This window comes from Podarcis liolepis (genome assembly GCF_965112155.1).
Source record: "Podarcis liolepis genome assembly, chromosome: 14".
NCBI classification, from domain to species: Eukaryota; Metazoa; Chordata; class Lepidosauria; order Squamata; family Lacertidae; genus Podarcis; species Podarcis liolepis.
This window is the reverse complement of record NC_139569.1, coordinates 36,405,338-36,424,034: the sequence shown is the minus strand read 5'-3', so window position 1 is coordinate 36,424,034 and position 18,697 is coordinate 36,405,338. Positions and strand designations below refer to the sequence as shown.

Here is an 18,697-nt window from a genome sequence, read left to right as displayed (position 1 = left end):
CTCAGACCACAGTTTCAGCTGACATTTAGTTCTGGCATTAAAATCTGTAGTATGCGTGGGGGTGGGGCAATTCCCCTAAAAAAAGACTGCAAGGTTAAGATAGAATTGAGACTGCGGGTTTTGTGAAATGCAATACTGTTTCATTAAGCAGACTACTACTTAGTAAAGGAATTTGTTTCAGCAGTGAGTGCTTCTAGATAAACTGTGAAGTTGTTGCTATGACATGGTGGAGAAAAGTACCCTTTCAGCTCCTCTCCCTTGCTGTAAATAAACAGGAGTTTGTAGACCCATCTCACTGATGGAAATTGAAAAAAGTATTCTTCAAATTAACCTGTGGTGGTTGGTCTGATGTATCAAAACAGGTACAAATGTGATCCCTGGTTGTGGGATCTAGAGTGGGATCTCCAGGAATTTAAGCAAAAGAAGAAGAAAATTGGGAAGAAGAAGAATGAAGATAGTAATGATGAATTGCCCAAAGCGGTGGAAAAAGCCTCCATGCTAGAGTGGCAGGAAGGTAAGAGCATCGTCATAATTAACTACTAGCTTGCTAGCACACAGCTACTGTCTACTGGCAGTTGTAATCTTTCTCTCCTAAATCTTAATCAGAGAGAGAGAGAAAGAATCAGTGGCGTAGCGTGGGTTGTCAGCACCCGGGGCAAGGCAAGTAATTTGCGCCCCCTAACCCATGGATTTGTGCCCCCTAACCTGTGGATTTGCGCCCCCTAACCCTAACCCCCAGATGTTGCACCCGGTGCGGCCGCCCCCCCCCCTGCACCCCCCACGCTACGCCACTGGAAAGAATATACCTTAGATGGAATGAGATCTTTTGTCTATCTGGTTTAGCATTGTCTGTACGGATTGGCAATAGCTCTCTTGGGTTCTTTCCAGTCGACCTGGTGACACTAGGGGTTGAACCTGTTACCTCTTGGATCCAAAGCATATAATCTACCCTTGATCCAGATCCGTTCCGCTAAGCTGTCTTTGCAATTGGGTAGGAGCAAGCATCTTTTAAAATCTTATTTACGAGCCTGAAATACGTACCTCAGCGTGTGTGTATTGCAGGCAGAATGTTTTGCATCCAGCTCTCAAGTGATTTCAAAGTACGATAGTATTACCAGAGAATCTTAAAAAGTCCTGAGATCCCAGAGGTGCTGTTTTAAAAAGGGTGTCTGTGGTGTTGCATTTTTATTTATTTCTTAATTACAGTCTTGGAGGATAAATATGGAATACACAGGTGTTTGGAGTGCAATATAGAGGCAGTGGAGGAACATAAGAACTATGGAGTGCTACAGAGCTGACACGTTTCAGCAAGAAAACATTTCTCTCCTGACCATTAAAGTTACATTTCTACTCTTCCCTAGGCTACTGTGCATTAAGCACTGTATTTGAATTCCTCTTGGCCATTAAGAGTTTTAGAAATTTGCTAGCTGTCAAATTCTGCATTGGATTATAGGCTTTGCAGGCCACCAAATAACTGTATCCACGTAGATTCTTAAGCCTTTTGATGTAATATGTACTGTAGTTATAAAACAGCCTTGTCAACAACTGTACTTATTGAAAAAATAATTCCTTCCTGATTTGTTGTATCATGGAAACAGATCCGGGACCTCCAACTGAAGAGGAAGAACAGCAACTCCCTGAGAGCCGATTGTGCTTGGACCGTCTGAAGGGGACTGTAGCTTTGCAGCCAAAGAGAATTCAGCACCTGCCTGGCCATCCAGGGTGCGTTACTAAAGGGAAGTTGTAGACAGTGACCCTCCTAGGACCTTTTGTTCATCTCTTTGTCAGGAAGAAGGATTCCAGTTTAGGCTTCTAATATGTTAGTTTTGTATGTGCATGGATTTTTTTTATATGGAGCATTTGCCCACGAGAGCCTCCATCTGTTATCAGAAGTGTGCAGCTTAGACATAGATTTACCCACGTTCCTGAGAAGTAGACCTACATTACAGTTGGCATTTAAAAAAGAGTAAAATAAATTGTTAACATTCCTATGGATGTTTTTTGTCTAAAAGTTAGAACAGTTTGATTTACAAGACGATTGGTCAAACAACCACTTATTTGTCTGAAGTATTCCGTTTGCTGTGAACATACAGAATTCCGTTGGCAAGGTCACAGGCCTATGTAGTATAGTGAAGATTACGGGTGGCTAACTTACAACCCATATCCAACCCTCACAAAAGTATTTTATGATCCCCAAGTCTTCCCAAATTCAGCCTCTTTTAAAAATGATTAAATTTAATAATGAATGATGAATAATTATTTTCAATAGTGTAGAATGGCTGGTGGGAAAGTCTCAGAAGGCAGCTTTTTGAATGGCAGCTCTTGCCACACCCACTTCTTACACTGGACACACCCAGTTTCACACTTAACCCCTCCCCCCAAGGGTTGGCCATAAGCCAGTGCAGCCCTCAGCCTGAAAAAAGTTTACTACTGCTGCTAACGAAGCATAGCATTGTAGAATGGAAGCCCCCCCCCCCTATAATTAATTTCCTACAATGAGACATGCTTCTATGTATTCAAACTGAGTCAGTGCCGTTCAGATTATAATGTATTGAGAAGAGAGTCAGCAACCAGAGTCTCCCATTAGCAGCTCGATTGGAAAAGTTCTGTACTTTAAAAAAGGAGCAGGCCACCTGGAAGCATCAGTGACAGAGCAGGTAGCTTTTGTTAAACTGTGTAAAATCAACTCTGACAGGAGATGTAATTATTATTTAATGAATTTCCATACAGCTCCTTGGTGAAGGCCTTTGAGCAATTTGGTATAAAATTTAATCTGAACAACCAATTATCTAGCATTATTGAGGAAAGCTTTATGTTGACTTTGTGGTCTACTCTCCCCTTGCATAGGTGGTATCGTAAGCTGTGCCAGAGACTGGATGATCCCAGCTGGGTGCCTGGGCCCAGCCTTATCAGCCTTCAGATGAGAGTGACCCCAAAGCTCATGAGGCTCACCTGGGATGGCTTTCCATTGCACTACTCTGAGAAATACGGCTGGGGTTACCTGGTGCCAGGGAGGAGTGACAACCTGCCAGAGGGGACTCCAGATGCTGACTTGCCTACTTGCCCCTTCAGGTAAGAAGTGCATTCTGGGGTGAAAAGCTGCCATGGTCTATAATTGTTGCTAGTAATAATATTTGATGCAGTGCAATCAGTGTATGCATTGCATCATACAGTCACAGAAAAAAGATACAGTGGTGCCGTGCAAGACGAAATTAATCCGTTCCGCGAGTCTCTTCGCCTTGCAGTTTTTTCGTCTTGTGAAGCACGGCTATTAGCGGCTTAGTGGCTATTAACGGCTTAGCGGCTTTAAGAAAAAGGAAACAAACTTGCAAGAACTCGCAAGACGTTTCGTCTTGCGAAGCAAGCCCATAGGGAAATTCGTCTTGCGGAACGATTCAAAAAACGGAAAACTCTTTCGTCTTGCGCGTTTTTCGTCTTGCGGGGCACCACTGTAGGTCCTTACCCTAAGGAGCTTATAGTTTAAAATTGTTGAGTTTGCAGTGGAAGGCAGAAAAGGAAGAGGTAGGACACAAAGGTAACAAAAGAGGGGAGAATTGTTGATTATGCTTGGTGAATAAAGCACTACTGGGTCTCTGCCACCAGAGCTATACTTGGAACCCAAAAGAGGGGAGAATTGTGAGAGGCACGTTTTAGAAAAAGGATGAAGGTGAGCAAATGCAGTTGCATGCATGGTTCTCCAGGAGATTCACCTCCTTTTGTAGCCCATTTGTTGTACCCTGCAGGTGTGATGATTTTAATCTGCTTCCGACCTAAGCAGTTGCCTCCAAAGACAAGCAGAGAAGGTGCTCTCAGCAGGAGAGAGCTTCATTTATTCACTTTGGTACCTTTCAGGGACCGTCCAGGTGGATTTTTTAGGGTGTGTTCTACAACATATATTTATGCAGTAAATTGTGGATTTATACTGGATTGTCCACACATCACTCCATTTTATTCATTGTTTTGTGATGCTTTCCAGTTCAAAGAAATGGGGTGGGAAGAGTTCAGTTTTGAAATCAGTGGCTAAAATCAGTGCAAAAGTTTCAGTCTGCCATCTTGATTCAAAATGACATCCAGTTGTCTCCTGAAATAGATGAAAACATACTCTTTGATCTCAGGAGCCGTAATGCAAAATTTGCTTTTTTTGAGCAGGCCCAAGGTAGATGGTACTTCCTCAGGCTGCCTACAGCTGTGTCCCATTCAGCTGCACTCAGCACACGCAGTTCTGGGTATAGCAGATTTGTTGAGTTTCCCAGGGGGTCCAAAAGATGGGTATAGGGGCCTCCACCACACACAGCTCTTTCTTCTTCCTCCTTTCCTCCTTGTCTTCTTTCAGCCCCACAGTGAATTGCAGTGAGACGTAAGGAATGTTCCCTAGCCCTGGAGAATGACATGTAAGAGCTAGGCCTTGTAAACCAGGGGTGGGGAACTTCAGGACTGGGGGACCAAATTCCAGGCCTCTGTCTGGCCCTCCAGGCCACTCCATCCTCCAGTTGTTTTGCTTGAGTGGAATTTGTTCATGAATGGCAATAGTGCCTCTTGCTTGTCTGGGTGTAGAAATGTCGGCATAGGAGCATCTCACTTCTGTATGGCTGAACTATAGCCACTTGCAAAAAGGAAAGCTATTTTTAGGTCTGATATTTGCAAATGAGTAAAGGTGTGAAGTGCTCAACATCCTTCAATGAAAAACTACTTTCATTAAAGTGAGCAGGCCCAGTGCACCAATCTCCTTGTCAGGTAACATTCTTATGGCAAAGTTTAGCATTGCTTTGCAAATGGGATCAAGAAACAGGATAATTTGCTGAATTCAGTGAAAGCAAAACTACTTTCCCCTTAACTGTAGGGTTATTGAGCATCTGTACCAGGAACACTGCAAGGAGAAAGGCAAAGAGCAACCTATCTCACTGGACACCACGCTGGAAGAAGAGCTCATGTTAACAGAAAATAGCACTTTCTGGCATAAGGTACAAATTGTGTGTCTCACAGCTGTGATACATGATCAGTAGAATTATGCGGCGCAGTTCTTGCTAAACTGTACAATTTCAGGTAAAGGCATTGCATAAGTGATTTTTCTCCATATTAAAAAGAAAACTCACTGGATAAAGAAAGCAAGCATGTCAAGGATGAAACTAAGCTAGGTTTCTACACGCGAAGAGTTTTTGTTTTCCTCACTTGGGAAAGACCTTCTTGGTCAGATGGGGATCAGGAAAATGAGTAGATGTGGGAGGGGAGAATGAGCTTAGCTATTAAAGAGATCTCTTTCCCTCATGCCAGGTTGAAGAGCTCAGCCGTGCGGAGATGGAGATGGATTCAGATCCTGTAACCAAGCAATTTAGTGAGGTAATGGTATACCTCCTTGAGAGAAAAACAGTAATTGGGGGGAAATCTGTACTCATGTATTGCCTAAACCTGTGTGCTTTGAGTAGTGAATCTTGGGAGTGCTGGGCAAAAGCCTGAATGAGGGGCTCGTCTGATTGGGGAGGTAGTAGGAAGAGCGTTCCCAAATGCCCCAAACCCTTTGTCTACTCCAGCAACCCTGATCTTAGGTATAATGGGAGGGGAGGAACCATAGCAAATCGGTGGCATCAGGCATTGCAGAATTTTGAGAGCATCATCAAGAGTTCCTAGAAAGATTGAGAGGGATCTATTTTCCCAACTTTCTGGTGACTGTTCCTCTTAAATATGACAGAGGTGGTTGAGGCCCTGCTGGCATGGATGGTAAAAACATCATTCAGATATCTAATCAAGAATGCTTCTCTAAAACTTTTTGGTTTGCCTTTATGAGGTGGGGCATTCCTACATCTTGAGTTGTCTATTTTGTTTTCATGTACATCCTTGTACATTCAGGTCCAACTAACCCTACATTGGTTTGCCAACAGGATGAGCTGGACCATTCAAAGAGTCATCCTGATTATCACCATGGCAATGGTCCTTACAATGAGGTCAATATCCCTGGGTGCTGGTTTTTCAGGCTACCTCACAAGGTGAGCAGGAATTTCTTGTATATAGAAATAAATTGATAATTTTCTCGAGTTCAGTTAATTGAACTGCATTAAAGTATATATGCAACAAAGTGTCTGTGATATATGGAGGCTGTTAAACACCACACAGGGAACATTCCCCCACCCCCTTGAGTATTCACTAAATTTTTCCCACTTGATTATTTTTCTTTTTTCTAATATCCTTGTAGTGGGGGGGGGGGGAATAAGAGTGTAGTTATGGTTTTATAGACCTCTCAAGGCTATGCACCTTTGCCACTGAAATGAAGCCTCTTATTAAATTCTATTGGAAATGTAATATTTCTTTCCTGAATAGAACAAAGTATGTGCAAGAGGTGCCAAGTGTTCAAATCGGCCTGGAAAATGCAGTTTGTGACCTAGAAGTCTTTATTCCTATTGCCAGATGTTCTGACTGGTGTTAAGGATTGTTCCTTGGGAAAGGAAATGCATCTTACCCATGCTCCAAGGCATTGCTTCTTTAACATTTCACAAGTGTTAAGGAGGTCATAATCCAGTTATCGGAGTTGCTGCTGGTCAGAATAGAAGCTGCTGGACTGGACCGTTAAGGGTTTCTGTAAGGCAACTTCATATGTAGTAGGGAGGAGGGTTTTATGCTGGCTAATCCCGTTTTATAACCGATACCTTAAGCTAAAGCAAACTTCCATCTCCTGCTGTTAAAAGGATGGGAATGAAAACAACGTTGGAAGCCCATTTGCTAAGGATTTTTTGCCCAAAATGGAGGATGGCACCCTGAAAGCTGGCATAGGGGCCACAGAAGGGACACAAGCTCTTGAAATCAACAAGAAGATCTCCTTTTGGAGAAATGCTCACAAAAGAATCAGGTGAGGGGTGACTTCCTTTGAATTAAATTACCAGTCTGCAGAACTGCATGACACTTTAATCCCTGCTCCCATGCTGTATGGTGATAATTCAAGTTCTTCTTTCAGTACCGAGGTAAATGTGCTTCTTGTGCCATGAACCATTCAGTTTGTATACTTTACTCCAACCTTTAAATTTTAATCTTTGCAACAAGAGAGGAGCCCCTCCCCTGAGTCATCTTCAATTTGCTAAGTGCTATGGGGAGGGAGGTTTTTGGGGTGTGTGTGCTTGGTATAGTTCAGTCTTATTACTGGGCTTGTTGAGCCCTGGATAAAACACTAGCTCAGCTCAATTATTCCTTTTATGGCCTGCTAAGGGCTTGAGACTAGGTGTGGCCAGGCAAGGAGACAAGGACCAATGCAAGACATTAGTTCTTTAGCTTCTGCTGTTTGCTTTCTGAAGTTTGTTTCCCTTTTGTTTTGTCAGTTCCCAGATGGTGGTGTGGTTGAAGAAAGGGGAGCTGCCTCGATCTGTGACCAGGTACACATACAGAGATGTCATTTTTTCCCTTTTATTTCAGCCAAATTTAGTTACCAAAGTGACTTACAACAACAACAACAACAACAACAACAACAACAACAACAACAACAACAACAACAACAACAACAACAACAAACAACACAATATAATTTGTGGTGCATTCACAAGTCTCTTCTGATCTCTAGAAGTAGGTGGTGTGTCTAGGTTCCAAACTTCTGTTTTTCTGCTCTTTCTTCAAAGATCTTCAGTCTTACAAATCAGACTAGCAAGTTGCAAAGCTGGCTGCTCTCAGAAGCAGCGTTTTTGTTGATTTCTGTTGTACTACCTCTCAGTTTTCCCTGTTCCTCCCTTTTCCAGCTCCTGCAGAAAAATAGCAGCCCTGTTTTGCTATCTGATCTGTATCGCCTCCAGCTTTTGCTGCCTGTTGGTGGAGAATCTTTTGAGCTCTCAGCAGACAGTTTCTGCACATTCAGGCTGCTCTCCCCTGGCAAGTGTAATGTGTAGCCATGCTGTAAATTATCTGGACTGTGAAAGTAAAAGGATTCTGTTTTGGGAGAGCAGCTGATATTCAAAGAATCATAGAATGGTAGGGTTGGAAGGGACCACAAGGGCAATCTAGTCCAGCCCCCTGCAATACAGGAACCACAGTTAAAGAATCCGACAGATTGCCATCCATGTTTTTCTATTGAGCATGGGAGGGGGGCTTTATCCCAGATACTGGAGTAATTGCAGGATACATTTCTACTTCTGGCTCACAAAGGACTTGCCTGCTGAGTCTGGTTTATTTAACCAGATTTGCATGCCACTTATTCCATAAGTCTAGATGGGCTAGTTGTATGACTTGGAATAAGTTCTGCGTTCTCTCAAGAATCTCCACCAGGTTATTGGGTTTCAAGCAAATGTCAGAGATGTATATTACCTGAAGAGTAACAGCCAGTTAAGAGTGATGAATGTTCATGAACAGCTGCTTAGCAGCTACTCCAGCAAAATCTTTTAGAACCCTTCGCCTCTGTAGGATGTGTCGGTTTACCTGCAGTCTTAGCTGTTCCTGTCAAGTAGCTACTTGATCACTAGCAAGGCTGGCTTCCTCATGTTATATGAAATGGGCTCGCCCTGATGTTTCTGTAGGCACCCAGACTATGACGAGGAGAATAGCTATGGAGCCATCCTGCCACAGGTGGTAACTGCCGGGACAATAACTCGCCGAGCTGTGGAGCCCACCTGGTTGACAGCCAGTAATGCCAGAGTATGTATGGATTTTCTAATGCTTTTTATGCTTACTGAGAGAGAGAAACTGAAATACAGTTGCCCAAAGATACGTCCATCCTGCTTTGCTTGTCCATAATGAGAATTCCAGTCTATAAGAAATAGACACCTTTGGCTAATTTACAGGAATAGAGAAGCCATTCTGGCAAACATAATTTATCGGTTCGTTTATTCATTACTACAAAGTCCAATTAGTTCATTAGCTATTTTGATTTTTGGAGCATGGATTTCCAATTACGAGCTCGGGCTATCACTGCTGTAACTAGAAGATTCTGTAATAATATATCCATGAGCAGGAGAGTGCTGTTGCACTCTGGGCCTGCTTAGCCACTGTGTGAACACAATGATGGACTAGGTGGGTCTTTGGTTTGATCTAGCAGGAATCTTCTTATGTTCTCTGTGTCTTGCAGACTGACAGGGTGGGCAGTGAGTTGAAAGCTATGGTCCAGGCCCCTTCTGGCTACCATCTGGTTGGAGCTGATGTGGATTCCCAGGAACTTTGGATAGCAGCTGTCTTGGGAGAAGCTCATTTTGCTGGCATGCATGGTGAGCGTTTCCACTCACAACGGCCCTTCCCTGTCTGTTCCTTCAGCAGCTGATAGTCAGGGGTATACGTACTGCCTGGGAATGTGAAAGCTCTGTTTAGCTATCATAGCTAATGCTGTGTTTTTGAAATACAGTTTTTTATTGTAAATTTTTACAGTACGGTATGTAAACTACATACAGTGGTGCCCCGCAAGATGAATGCCTCGCAAGACGGAAAACTCGCTAGACGAAAGAGTTTTCCGTTTTGGAGGTGCTTCGCAAAACAAATCTCCTATGGGCTTGCTTTGCAAGACGAAAATGTCTTGCGAGTTCCTGCGGGGGTTTTTTCCTTTCCCCCCCCTTTTCTAAGCCGCTAAGCCGCTTATCAGCTGATCCGATAAGCCGCTAATAGCGCTAATCCACTAATCCGTCAATGGGCTTCCTTCGCAAGACGAAAAAACCGCTAGACGAAGAGAATCACAGAACGGATTCTTTTCGTCTTGCGAGGCACCACTGTATTAGAAATTCCACTTTTTGCCTTCTTCAGACCAACATATCTCTTTAAAATAATTTATAGGGGTCTAGAGACTACCATATATTTGTGTCCTAAGCTCACTCAGCCAAGGAGGACAAATGGCTGGCGGTTTAATTCTTTATTGACAAAAGCAGACACTTACAGAAGCTCCTAAGGTGCACAGAATACACATGCACACACACTTCTGGCAGCTACGTAGCTGGCATTTTTTCCAAGCTTGTGCCCTGGCTGAACAGTTGGAGCAACAGTGGGGCATCCCCCAGGGCTTAAGTACCCTTGTCCGACAGTGTGCATTATGGTATCTAGGCAACCATAAGGACTACAAACTTGTTTTTAATTGACATCTGAGGTTCTGAGCTCCATTTTGTATCCAGTGCCATATTTTGTTCCTGTACAGAATTACGGAGATACAACTGGCCCCGTTTCACTCCAAGGTCTCTTTTATCACACCCTCTTCAGGACCACACTAACCCCTTCTTTCTCCACCAAAGGCAGCACGGCTTTTGGCTGGATGACCCTTCAGGGGAAGAAGAGCAATGCCACAGACTTGCACAGCAAGACGGCCTCCACAGTGGGGATCAGCCGAGAACATGCCAAAGTGTTCAACTATGGGCGCATCTATGGGGCAGGGCAGCCCTTTGCAGAGCGCCTCCTCATGCAGTTCAACCATCGCCTGACACAGCAACAGGCCAGTGAAAAGGCTCGCCAGTTGTATGTTGCTACAAAAGGGATTCGGCGGTAAGAGCCCACCTCTGATTGGATAGTATCATGTTCGTGCTCTGTAGTAATTTCTGCAACCTTGATTTAAAAAAACCTTTGATTAATTAAAACAACTCATTGTAATTGGGCAGTGTATTTTTTAAACAACAAAAAAGTGATTAAAAATACTACTGCCTGCAGTTTTTATATCTGGAAAGAACCATTCCGTCTCATTGAGGGAAATGGCTCTTTTCTGGTGGTGCCTTAGGGTAAGTCCAGTCTCATTAGTATTTCCCGTGTCTTTGAGAATGTCAGTGAACATAGCGATGGTCAAGTAGACATTGCATACTTGGACTTTCAAACAGCTTTTGGTGCAGTATGGGATAAGAGGACAGGTCCTCTTGTGGATCAGTCACTGGTTAAAGAATAGGAAGCAGAGCTTGGGAATGAATGGACAGTTCTCAAAATGGAGAGATGTAGAAAGTGGAGTCCCCCCAAGAATTGGTACTGGGACCTGTGCTTTTGTTCATAAATGATCTGGAATTAGAAGTAAGCAGTGGGGAGGCCAAGTTTGCTAATGACACCAACTTTTTCAGGATAAGAGGATATTGTGTGAGGAGAGTGGGGCTGTTTCTTTCCCAGATCATGTGACTTAGCTCTAAACAGTTTACCCCCAAGGCTATTTGCTCACTCTAAGTTCCTGTTTGGCTCCAACTTGAACTATTGCCTGAACTGCCATGCTGAAGGTCCTACTTAGTTTGGACTTTGGGGGTGTTTTGTGTTGGCAGTTTTGGGTCCCTCCCAACTCCTGTGGTTTCTTATTCCATTCTCCTCTTGCAGCTGCTATCTGTCCGAGGAAGGGGAATGGCTGGTGAAAGAGCTTGGCATCCCCGTAGAAAGGGAAGAGGGTGGTTCTGTGTCCCTGGAAGATGTGCGGAAGATAAAGAGAGAAGCAGGAAAATGGTAAGGTGTTTTCTATTGGAACGTTATGCTTGAGCTGAGCCAGGGCAGTTGGCACTAAAGTACAATAAAACTTTTTTAAAAATCAATATTCTGTGCCATGGTCATCTAAACTCCATACCACAAAAATCTACAGTGGTACCTCGGGTTAAGAACTTAATTCATTTTGGAGGTCTGTTCTTAACCTGAAACTGTTCTTAACCTGAAGCACCACTTTAGCTAATGGGGCCTCCCGCTGCCGCTGCGCGATTTCTGTTCTCATCCTGAAGCAAAGTTCTTAACCAGAGGTTAAGTGGTTAGTGGGTTAGTGGAGTCTGTAAACTGAAGCGTCTGTTACCCGAGATACCACTGTACATGCTTCTGCTCCATTTTACTCAGTTCCGTCTCCTGCTGGTCACAGACAAAGGCAAAAGGTTATGTGGGCCACTGAAGCCTGCCCACTGGAAAAATTATTTAGCCATCCTTGTGGCTTCTGAGTATCACCAAGCACTCTTAGCCAAAGGGTAACAAATGTGTTTTGGAAAATGGAAATCCTTGAGAAGCTGAAGCCTATCCCTCCTATCACCACATAATGTCCTCCCCGCCCCCCGTGGTGGGGTGGCATATGTGCTGTAGCTATTCAGTCCTCCTTTGGATTTCAGAAAAGTCTCTGGTGCTTTGCGGGTTTATGTGATACCATAACATAACTGGGTTGTGAACAGCCATGGCCTTTTCTCCAGAAGATGATGAACTTTTAGAGATAATTTTTGACGTTCTCTCTTACTAAAGGAGAGTAACCCAAAACAGATTATCTGTTCCCATTCATGGTCAAGGCACAGTTTGTGCAGATTACCGTATTTTTTGCTCTATAAGACACCAAGTTTTTGGAGGAGGAAAACAGGGGAAAAAATATTCGGAATCCCAGAAGCCAGAACAGCAAGAGGAATCTGGCTTCTGAGATAGCCTCTTACTGTTCTGGCTTCTGGGATAGCCATGCGAAGCCTCTTCAGGGCAGAGGGATGAAGGCTCCCCCAAGAGCCACGCTCCCTTTAAAGAGTGCATGGAGCGTGTGTGCGGCTCTTGGGGGCTTTTCCCCAAGGAGGGAGAAGGGCAGCCCTTCTTCCTCCTCGGGGAAAAGCCCCCAAGAGCTGCACACACGCTCCATGGGGCTCTTTAAAGGGAGCACTGAGCAGAGCCTCCCATCTGCATTCGCTCCATAAGACGCACACACATCTCCCCTTACTTATAGAGTAAAAAATACGGTAGGCAAGCTTGAAGCACCCATAGGGAGGAGTCCCTCCCTCTGCCCCATCCCCTGCCTGCTAGAGACAAGGCATTTATCTGAGCAGCTCGATCACTGGGCTTTAATGCCTTGCTTTTGATTAACTTGAATTTTTCTTTCTCCACTCTAAGCACTTAGTGGTACAGGACCCAGGGTTTATATTTTGGGTGGTGGCTTTAATTTGTGAGGCCTAGAAATAGAGACTGCTACAAAACTTCTGCAGTGTAGGTGGGAGAAAGAGAGATGTCTAATGGAGAAGAAATAGGTGGGCTGGAGTTCCAGCTGCATTTTCCATGCTGCAGAGAAAAATGTCAGGAAGCGGGTAGCTGGTGACGGAGTAAGCACAATCCATGCACCCTGGTACCTGCACCTTGACAAATCCCTAAACAGAAGTCTGTTGCTGAATGACTTGTTCAGCTCTTATGTTCTTCATATTGCAGGTCTCGAAGGAAAAAGTGGGATGTGGTGAACCGACGAGTGTGGGCCAGTGGGACAGAGTCTGAAATGTTCAATAAACTGGAAAGCATTGCCATGTCAGAATCTCCTCGCACCCCTGTGCTGGGCTGCCACATCAGCAGAGCATTGGAGCCAGCTGCTGTCAAGGGCGAGGTGAGAGGGAACCCTCTTGACTCTGACCTCTTGACTCTGAATTCCAGCCCTTGCTTCATTACAGCGTGTTTTGGTGGCAGAAGTAATTTGCCCAGCTTGCATTGCAAGGGTTTTCACTGCAAAGGTGGTATTAGGAGAATGGGAAAGGGAAGATGGAAGTATCCAGCCAATGACCAGCAACATGTAGCAACAGTATTTCATTTAAATTCTCCAGCTGCCTGTATGAAGCAGAGCATGCAGCTAAAACTCTTGCTGTTGGGCATTTTCCCATGGTGTGCTTCATGCCACACAGAGCATGCCAATATTCATGTACATGTGATTGTGCATGCTGAAGGCGGGGGGTGGGGTGCATTCCTTTCCAGGTCTATGATTGTGGAGAAAGGCTGAGAATGATTCTGGCAGCCTTCCCAAGAAGAGCAAGAGCTGTAATGCGGGATTTCACTGCCTGCAGTGAGTAAAAATCACCACTAGACAACCAGGCAGGGGAGATCTACAAGGGTTAGTAATTTATTACATAACAACAAAAAAGCAACACGTATTTGCAGGAGGTTGGATAGTAGAAATTGTACACCTAGTATTGTAAGTCTTAAAAGTTACAGTGATACCTCTAGTTACGAACTTAATTCGTTCCGGAGATCCGTTCTTAACCTGAAACTGTTCTTAACCAGAGGCGTGCTTTCGCTAATGGGGCCTCTTGCTGCCGCTGCACCGCTGGTACACGATTTCCGTTCTCATCCTGGGGCAAAGTTCTCAACTCGAGGTAACTCTTCCAGATTAGCGGAATTTGTAACCTGAAGTGTTTATAACCTGAGGTGTTTGTAACTCGAGGTACCACTGTATTTGCAAGGTGGTTGTGCTTTTTGGTTATCTGTAGGTAGCGTAGCAAGCTATGTCGTGGATCAAGTGTTTGCAACAAGTTGTCTTTTCCATGCCAAGTGCTTTCATTGTAACTCTATGAGCAGTGCAAGCTCCAAGCCACCTTAAAAATGTGTTTGGCAAATTCATATATTGTGCAGTAAAGATCAGGGCTCAATAGTTTTCAGTGGTTGTGTACATTGATACGCTGGTCATGCTTTTCAAGATGCAGGCAGCCAACAAGAAAAGCAAGAGGTTTACAATAGAAAACAGTATCTCTCTCTTCCAGTTTATAACCAGCAGAATAAACTGGGTGGTCCAGAGCTCGGCTGTAGATTACCTGCACCTGATGCTTGTGTCAATGAAATGGCTCCTTGAAGAGTTCAACATTGATGGGCGGTTTTGTATCAGCATCCATGACGAAGTGCGATACCTGGTGCAAAGTGAGGATCGCTACCGGGCAGCTCTCGCCCTGCAGATCACGAACCTCCTTACACGGTAAGCACCATTTTTGTCATGGCATTCCACAGGCCAATGTTCAGGATATCTGTTCAGCTGGAAAATAACGGATTGCCTGACAGATTTCTTATAATACTAGCCTACCTTCCATGGCTGAGAGCAAATATATTAAGCACTTGGGAAAGCAACTACATAGAGAAGACATAGTATCAAATTTGGGGTTGTGGGGCTGTCCAAATCCTTGCAATAAATACTTTTTCTGGGTTGAGTGAACGAGGTGTCCATCTCCACATGGGAGATGTGAGGAACCACATGACCAGCTTTTATAGACTATCCTTCATTGGTGTGTCACTCCTGTCCTTGCCTCATGTTCCTGTGAGTTCTGGCTGGGGGAAAAGTGCTAACTGTCCAAGGCATTATGCCTCTGAATATCAGCTGCTGGCAATCACAAGTAGAGAGAGCACTACTGCACTCAGGTGAGTTTGAGTTTGTTTGTCTTTAAAAAAGAATTGTAAAAACATGTGAGGATTTGTGCCTGTAGTTGATGTGATAACTGAAAGCTGACACCTTTCAGAAGAATTTCCTAAATCTGTACTACTTGCATTGCTTGTATTTTCAGGTGCATGTTTTCATATAAACTGGGTATTCAAGATCTGCCTCAATCAGTGGCCTTCTTTAGTGCTGTGGACATTGATCGGTGCTTAAGGAAAGAGGTGACGATGGATTGTGTCACTCCATCTAACCCAACAGGGATGGAAAGAAGATACAATATTCCCCAGGGTGAGTATTGTGCCACTTTCTTAATTCTAGAGAAGCTAGCACCTCCTTTTCTCACAGAAATATTATCTGAATCCTGTTGTTGTGCTACTACTGAATAATAATTTATGTCTACTCATTGGAATAGCCATATAAACCAGGAGCGCCATATATATATATTGATCCACTTTGCATATAACACTAAGCCAAACCATGGTTCAGCACCAGTGAGTGAGTTCCTGGAATGAAGATCATAGTTGCTGTGCTACTTCCCAGCGAAGGGTAGCTTGTCTCTCATTCTGGATGAACCAGTTTGTCTAGAGTGAGGCAAACCACAAGACTGGCTTCAGATGCAATACGGGAAGCACAGCAGCAAGACTGGCATGAGCACAACAGCCATGATCTGCGCTTTGGGAACCCATGACTGTTCATTTGCACTAAGCCATGGTTTTATGTGCTAACTAGACCATCCCCAGTGCATGGTTTTGGCCAAAAACTTGTAAATGTCCTTTTAGAGCCTTCCAGTTCAACAAGGCTGTGCTTGGATCTCCTTTCTCCAGAATTTGTCCTCTGAGTGAGTCCAGGAGTCAGGCTTGCACTTGCATGTTCCCTTCGCTATGGGACGAAGAGTGACCAAATAGATCCCTATCTGCTTCTGTAGCACTGGGGCTGCCACTCCTGCTTTTGTTGCTCTGCTACCCCTCTTGTTTACACAAGCACCATCACTGTTGCAAGGCTCATTCCCTTAATGACAAGCAGCCCTCATTCAGCCAGGCTACTCACTCATTTAGATCTCGGGCTTCCTTGTTGTATGTGTGTGTGTCCACATGCAAGTAGGCAGCGGTGACACAGGGAACATGGAAAGGCCTTCCTGGGCCACCTGCCTGCTCACTCACCTCACCTGCTGTTGTCATGATGTTGTTTGTGTTGCTGCCACAAGAACTGCAATATGATAACACCTTACATTTTTGTGCAAGTAGAAAGACTTACCCAGCAGAAAACCTCACTCAATTCACTGAAACTTATACTTAGGTAAGTATGCACCTTGCCAACAAAGGTCCGTATAGTAAAAGCCATGGTTTTCCCAGTAGTGATGTATGGAAGTGAGAGCTGGACCATAAAGAAGGCTGATCGCCGAAGAATTGATGCTTTTGAATTATGGTGTTGGAGGAGACTCTTGAGAGTCCCATGGACTGCAAGAAGATCAAACCTATTCGTTCTGAAGGAAATCAGCCCTGAGCGCTCACTGGAAGGACAGATCGTGAAGCTGAGGCGCCAATACTTTGGCCACCTCATGAGAAGAGAAGACTCCCTGGAAAAGACCCTGATGTTGGGAAAGATGGAGGGCACAAGGAGAAGGGGACAAAAGAGGACGAGATGGTTGGATGGTGTTCTTGAAGCTACCAGCATGAGTTTGATCAAACTTCGAGAGGCAGTGGAGGACAGAAGTGCCTGGCGTGCTCTGGTCCATGGGGTCACGAAGAGTCGGACACGACTAAACGACTAAACAACAACAAGTATGCACAGCAGCCTTAGTTTCCCACAGAAAGGAGAGAGTCCATCTTCACAATACCTGTGGGATGTCCCAGTCAGTCTTTGTTTCTTTGCCCAATGTAACATTTTATTATGCTTTGATACATTTGCATAGGGAAGCCGTTCTGCAACATCTGGCTTTCCCATATTGCTTGTTCTCACTCCATCAGCTCTAGGCTTGTTATCCAGCCACTGACTGGAAATAGTGCAAAGGTACAGTGTAAATAACAGAGTGCTTACAAACACTTCAAGATGAAATCTTGTCTCACAAGTAGTAATTATGCTCAGCACTTGACATAATCACTTTTTAATTGGCGTGAATTAATGAGTGTTTAAACAACTTATAACTAAAGCTTGTTAATTATTGAGCTGCAATGGCAATTTTGTTCCAACTATGACAGCTTGTGAAGAAACCACTGCAGGAGAAGGGTTCATGTATTTTATTAAATTAAGCTCTGGCAGGAATCCTTTAAAGCAAATCTTTTAGGGAAAATGCATTTTAGAAAAATGGCGGTCAGTCCTAGATTTAGGAATATTCTCCACCATTCTCTTGTAATATCAGTAGTTTTGGAATAAACAGTGGTGTTGATTACTTGTTCTATTCCCTTCCCAGCTTGCTAGCTATTTCAAGACCAACAAGTAGATCTCAAAGTGGTTTTCAGTATCTGTTATGTGGCTGGGGGGTGTAAACATGACTATTTAATTTATTTCAGGTGATGCTCTTGATATATATCAACTTCTCAAAATAACCAAAGGGTCATTGCAGAAACAAAAATAGGGTGCAAGACTTCAACTGACGGGAAACCTACCAGCTCAGTGAATCCTCCCAGAAGCAGCTTAAGCAAGGAGACCTGCCCACTCCCTGTGATTTGCACTTTTTCACTGAGAAGAGGGAGAAGACTTCAGGGCTATCATTAAAACAGGCTACAGCTGCAAAGGTGAATCACTGACAGAACATCCAGAAGGACAGATTGCACTTTAACTGGGCTGTGCCAGGATGGTTATTCAGTAGCCTGTTGTGGTACAAGCATTCAGAGAATTGCATGTCATTCGTATGGCAAGCAGAAACCTAATTAAAGCCCGTCTTAAAAATGAGACATTCATCTTTCTCCATTAATGCTTCACAGGGCAAGCAGAACCAAGCTAGAGTAGTCACTTGGGAATGACCAAGGCAGCTCTTATTTTTTACGTCGCCTCTTAGTTTTGGGTTCCTGGCTGGTGTTGGATTGGGTAGATGCAGTGCTCTAAAAGAGATGAAAACAGGCTATTAGTAAATGCGCCAGAGGAGTCCTGAGTTACTGAAACACAATTTTAAAACCTGCTGTTTAAAGCAATTTTTACTCTGAAAAACACCTCTGAAAATTAACTTCTGCTAGAAAAGTGTCATGTTCTTCATTTTTGTCATCTCATTAGCATTCATGTGTCTTCCTCACCCCCCACAGAGGCTGCTGAGACTCAGTGGTGAAATTGAGTAGTCAGGATGATGCAAAGGGATATTCCCCACACTTCAAAACAAGTTGCCATTGTACAGAAATGGGTATTTACCATTAGCATACAACTGACTAAGCTTCATATGAATTTCATAGAAGGCACTTTGGAAGTACAGATTTACATTTATATTGGCAGAAAATAGATTGCATCTTTTTAGAATGTCTACTACTGACCTGGTCATTGGCTGGCTCATTCTCCCTATCTTCAGCATTTTGTTCCTGTAGAGCGTTCTCCAAAGTAGACACATTGATACGGAAGTCCCGGGAGGTGCTCAGTTTCATATATTGCATCAGGTTGACCTGCAGCAAGCAGCCCAAGGGGTAGTCAGAGTGAAAGCTTGCACCACCTATAGGCATAGCTTATGAAAACTTAAATATAGAAGCAAAAAAAACC

The 18,697-nt window shown here is 44.0% G+C and overlaps 2 protein-coding genes across 7 annotated transcripts in view; one reads left to right on the top strand and one right to left on the bottom strand.

Moving 5' to 3' along the window:
- Window positions 1-17,908, top strand: part of POLG (DNA polymerase gamma, catalytic subunit) — a 27,741-nt gene extending 9,833 nt beyond the window's left edge. For all 3 annotated transcript variants that reach the window (XM_083475321.1, XM_083475319.1, XM_083475320.1), the window contains exons 8-23: window positions 363-514; window positions 1,599-1,722; window positions 2,848-3,072; window positions 4,841-4,961; window positions 5,272-5,337; window positions 5,877-5,981; window positions 6,678-6,838; window positions 7,302-7,355; window positions 8,484-8,601; window positions 9,032-9,167; window positions 10,173-10,419; window positions 11,221-11,343; window positions 13,042-13,210; window positions 14,355-14,563; window positions 15,144-15,304; window positions 17,527-17,908. In XM_083475321.1, the coding sequence (XP_083331447.1) occupies window positions 363-514; window positions 1,599-1,722; window positions 2,848-3,072; window positions 4,841-4,961; window positions 5,272-5,337; window positions 5,877-5,981; window positions 6,678-6,838; window positions 7,302-7,355; window positions 8,484-8,601; window positions 9,032-9,167; window positions 10,173-10,419; window positions 11,221-11,343; window positions 13,042-13,210; window positions 14,355-14,563; window positions 15,144-15,304; window positions 17,527-17,591 (2,236 nt within the window). In that variant the 3' untranslated portion in view covers window positions 17,592-17,908. The remainder of the gene's footprint in view (window positions 1-362; window positions 515-1,598; window positions 1,723-2,847; window positions 3,073-4,840; window positions 4,962-5,271; window positions 5,338-5,876; window positions 5,982-6,677; window positions 6,839-7,301; window positions 7,356-8,483; window positions 8,602-9,031; window positions 9,168-10,172; window positions 10,420-11,220; window positions 11,344-13,041; window positions 13,211-14,354; window positions 14,564-15,143; window positions 15,305-17,526) is intronic.
- Window positions 16,876-18,697, bottom strand: part of FANCI (FA complementation group I) — a 33,212-nt gene continuing 31,390 nt past the window's right edge. For 2 of the 4 annotated variants that reach the window (XM_083475316.1, XM_083475317.1), the window contains exons 38-39: window positions 18,478-18,603; window positions 16,876-18,057 (exon numbers count right to left, since the gene is read on the bottom strand). In XM_083475316.1, the coding sequence (XP_083331442.1) occupies window positions 17,992-18,057; window positions 18,478-18,603 (192 nt within the window). In that variant the 3' untranslated portion in view covers window positions 16,876-17,991. Of the gene's footprint in view, window positions 18,604-18,697 lie in introns of all 4 variants that reach the window. The other 2 variants (XM_083475314.1, XM_083475315.1) reach the window with 1 other exon arrangement.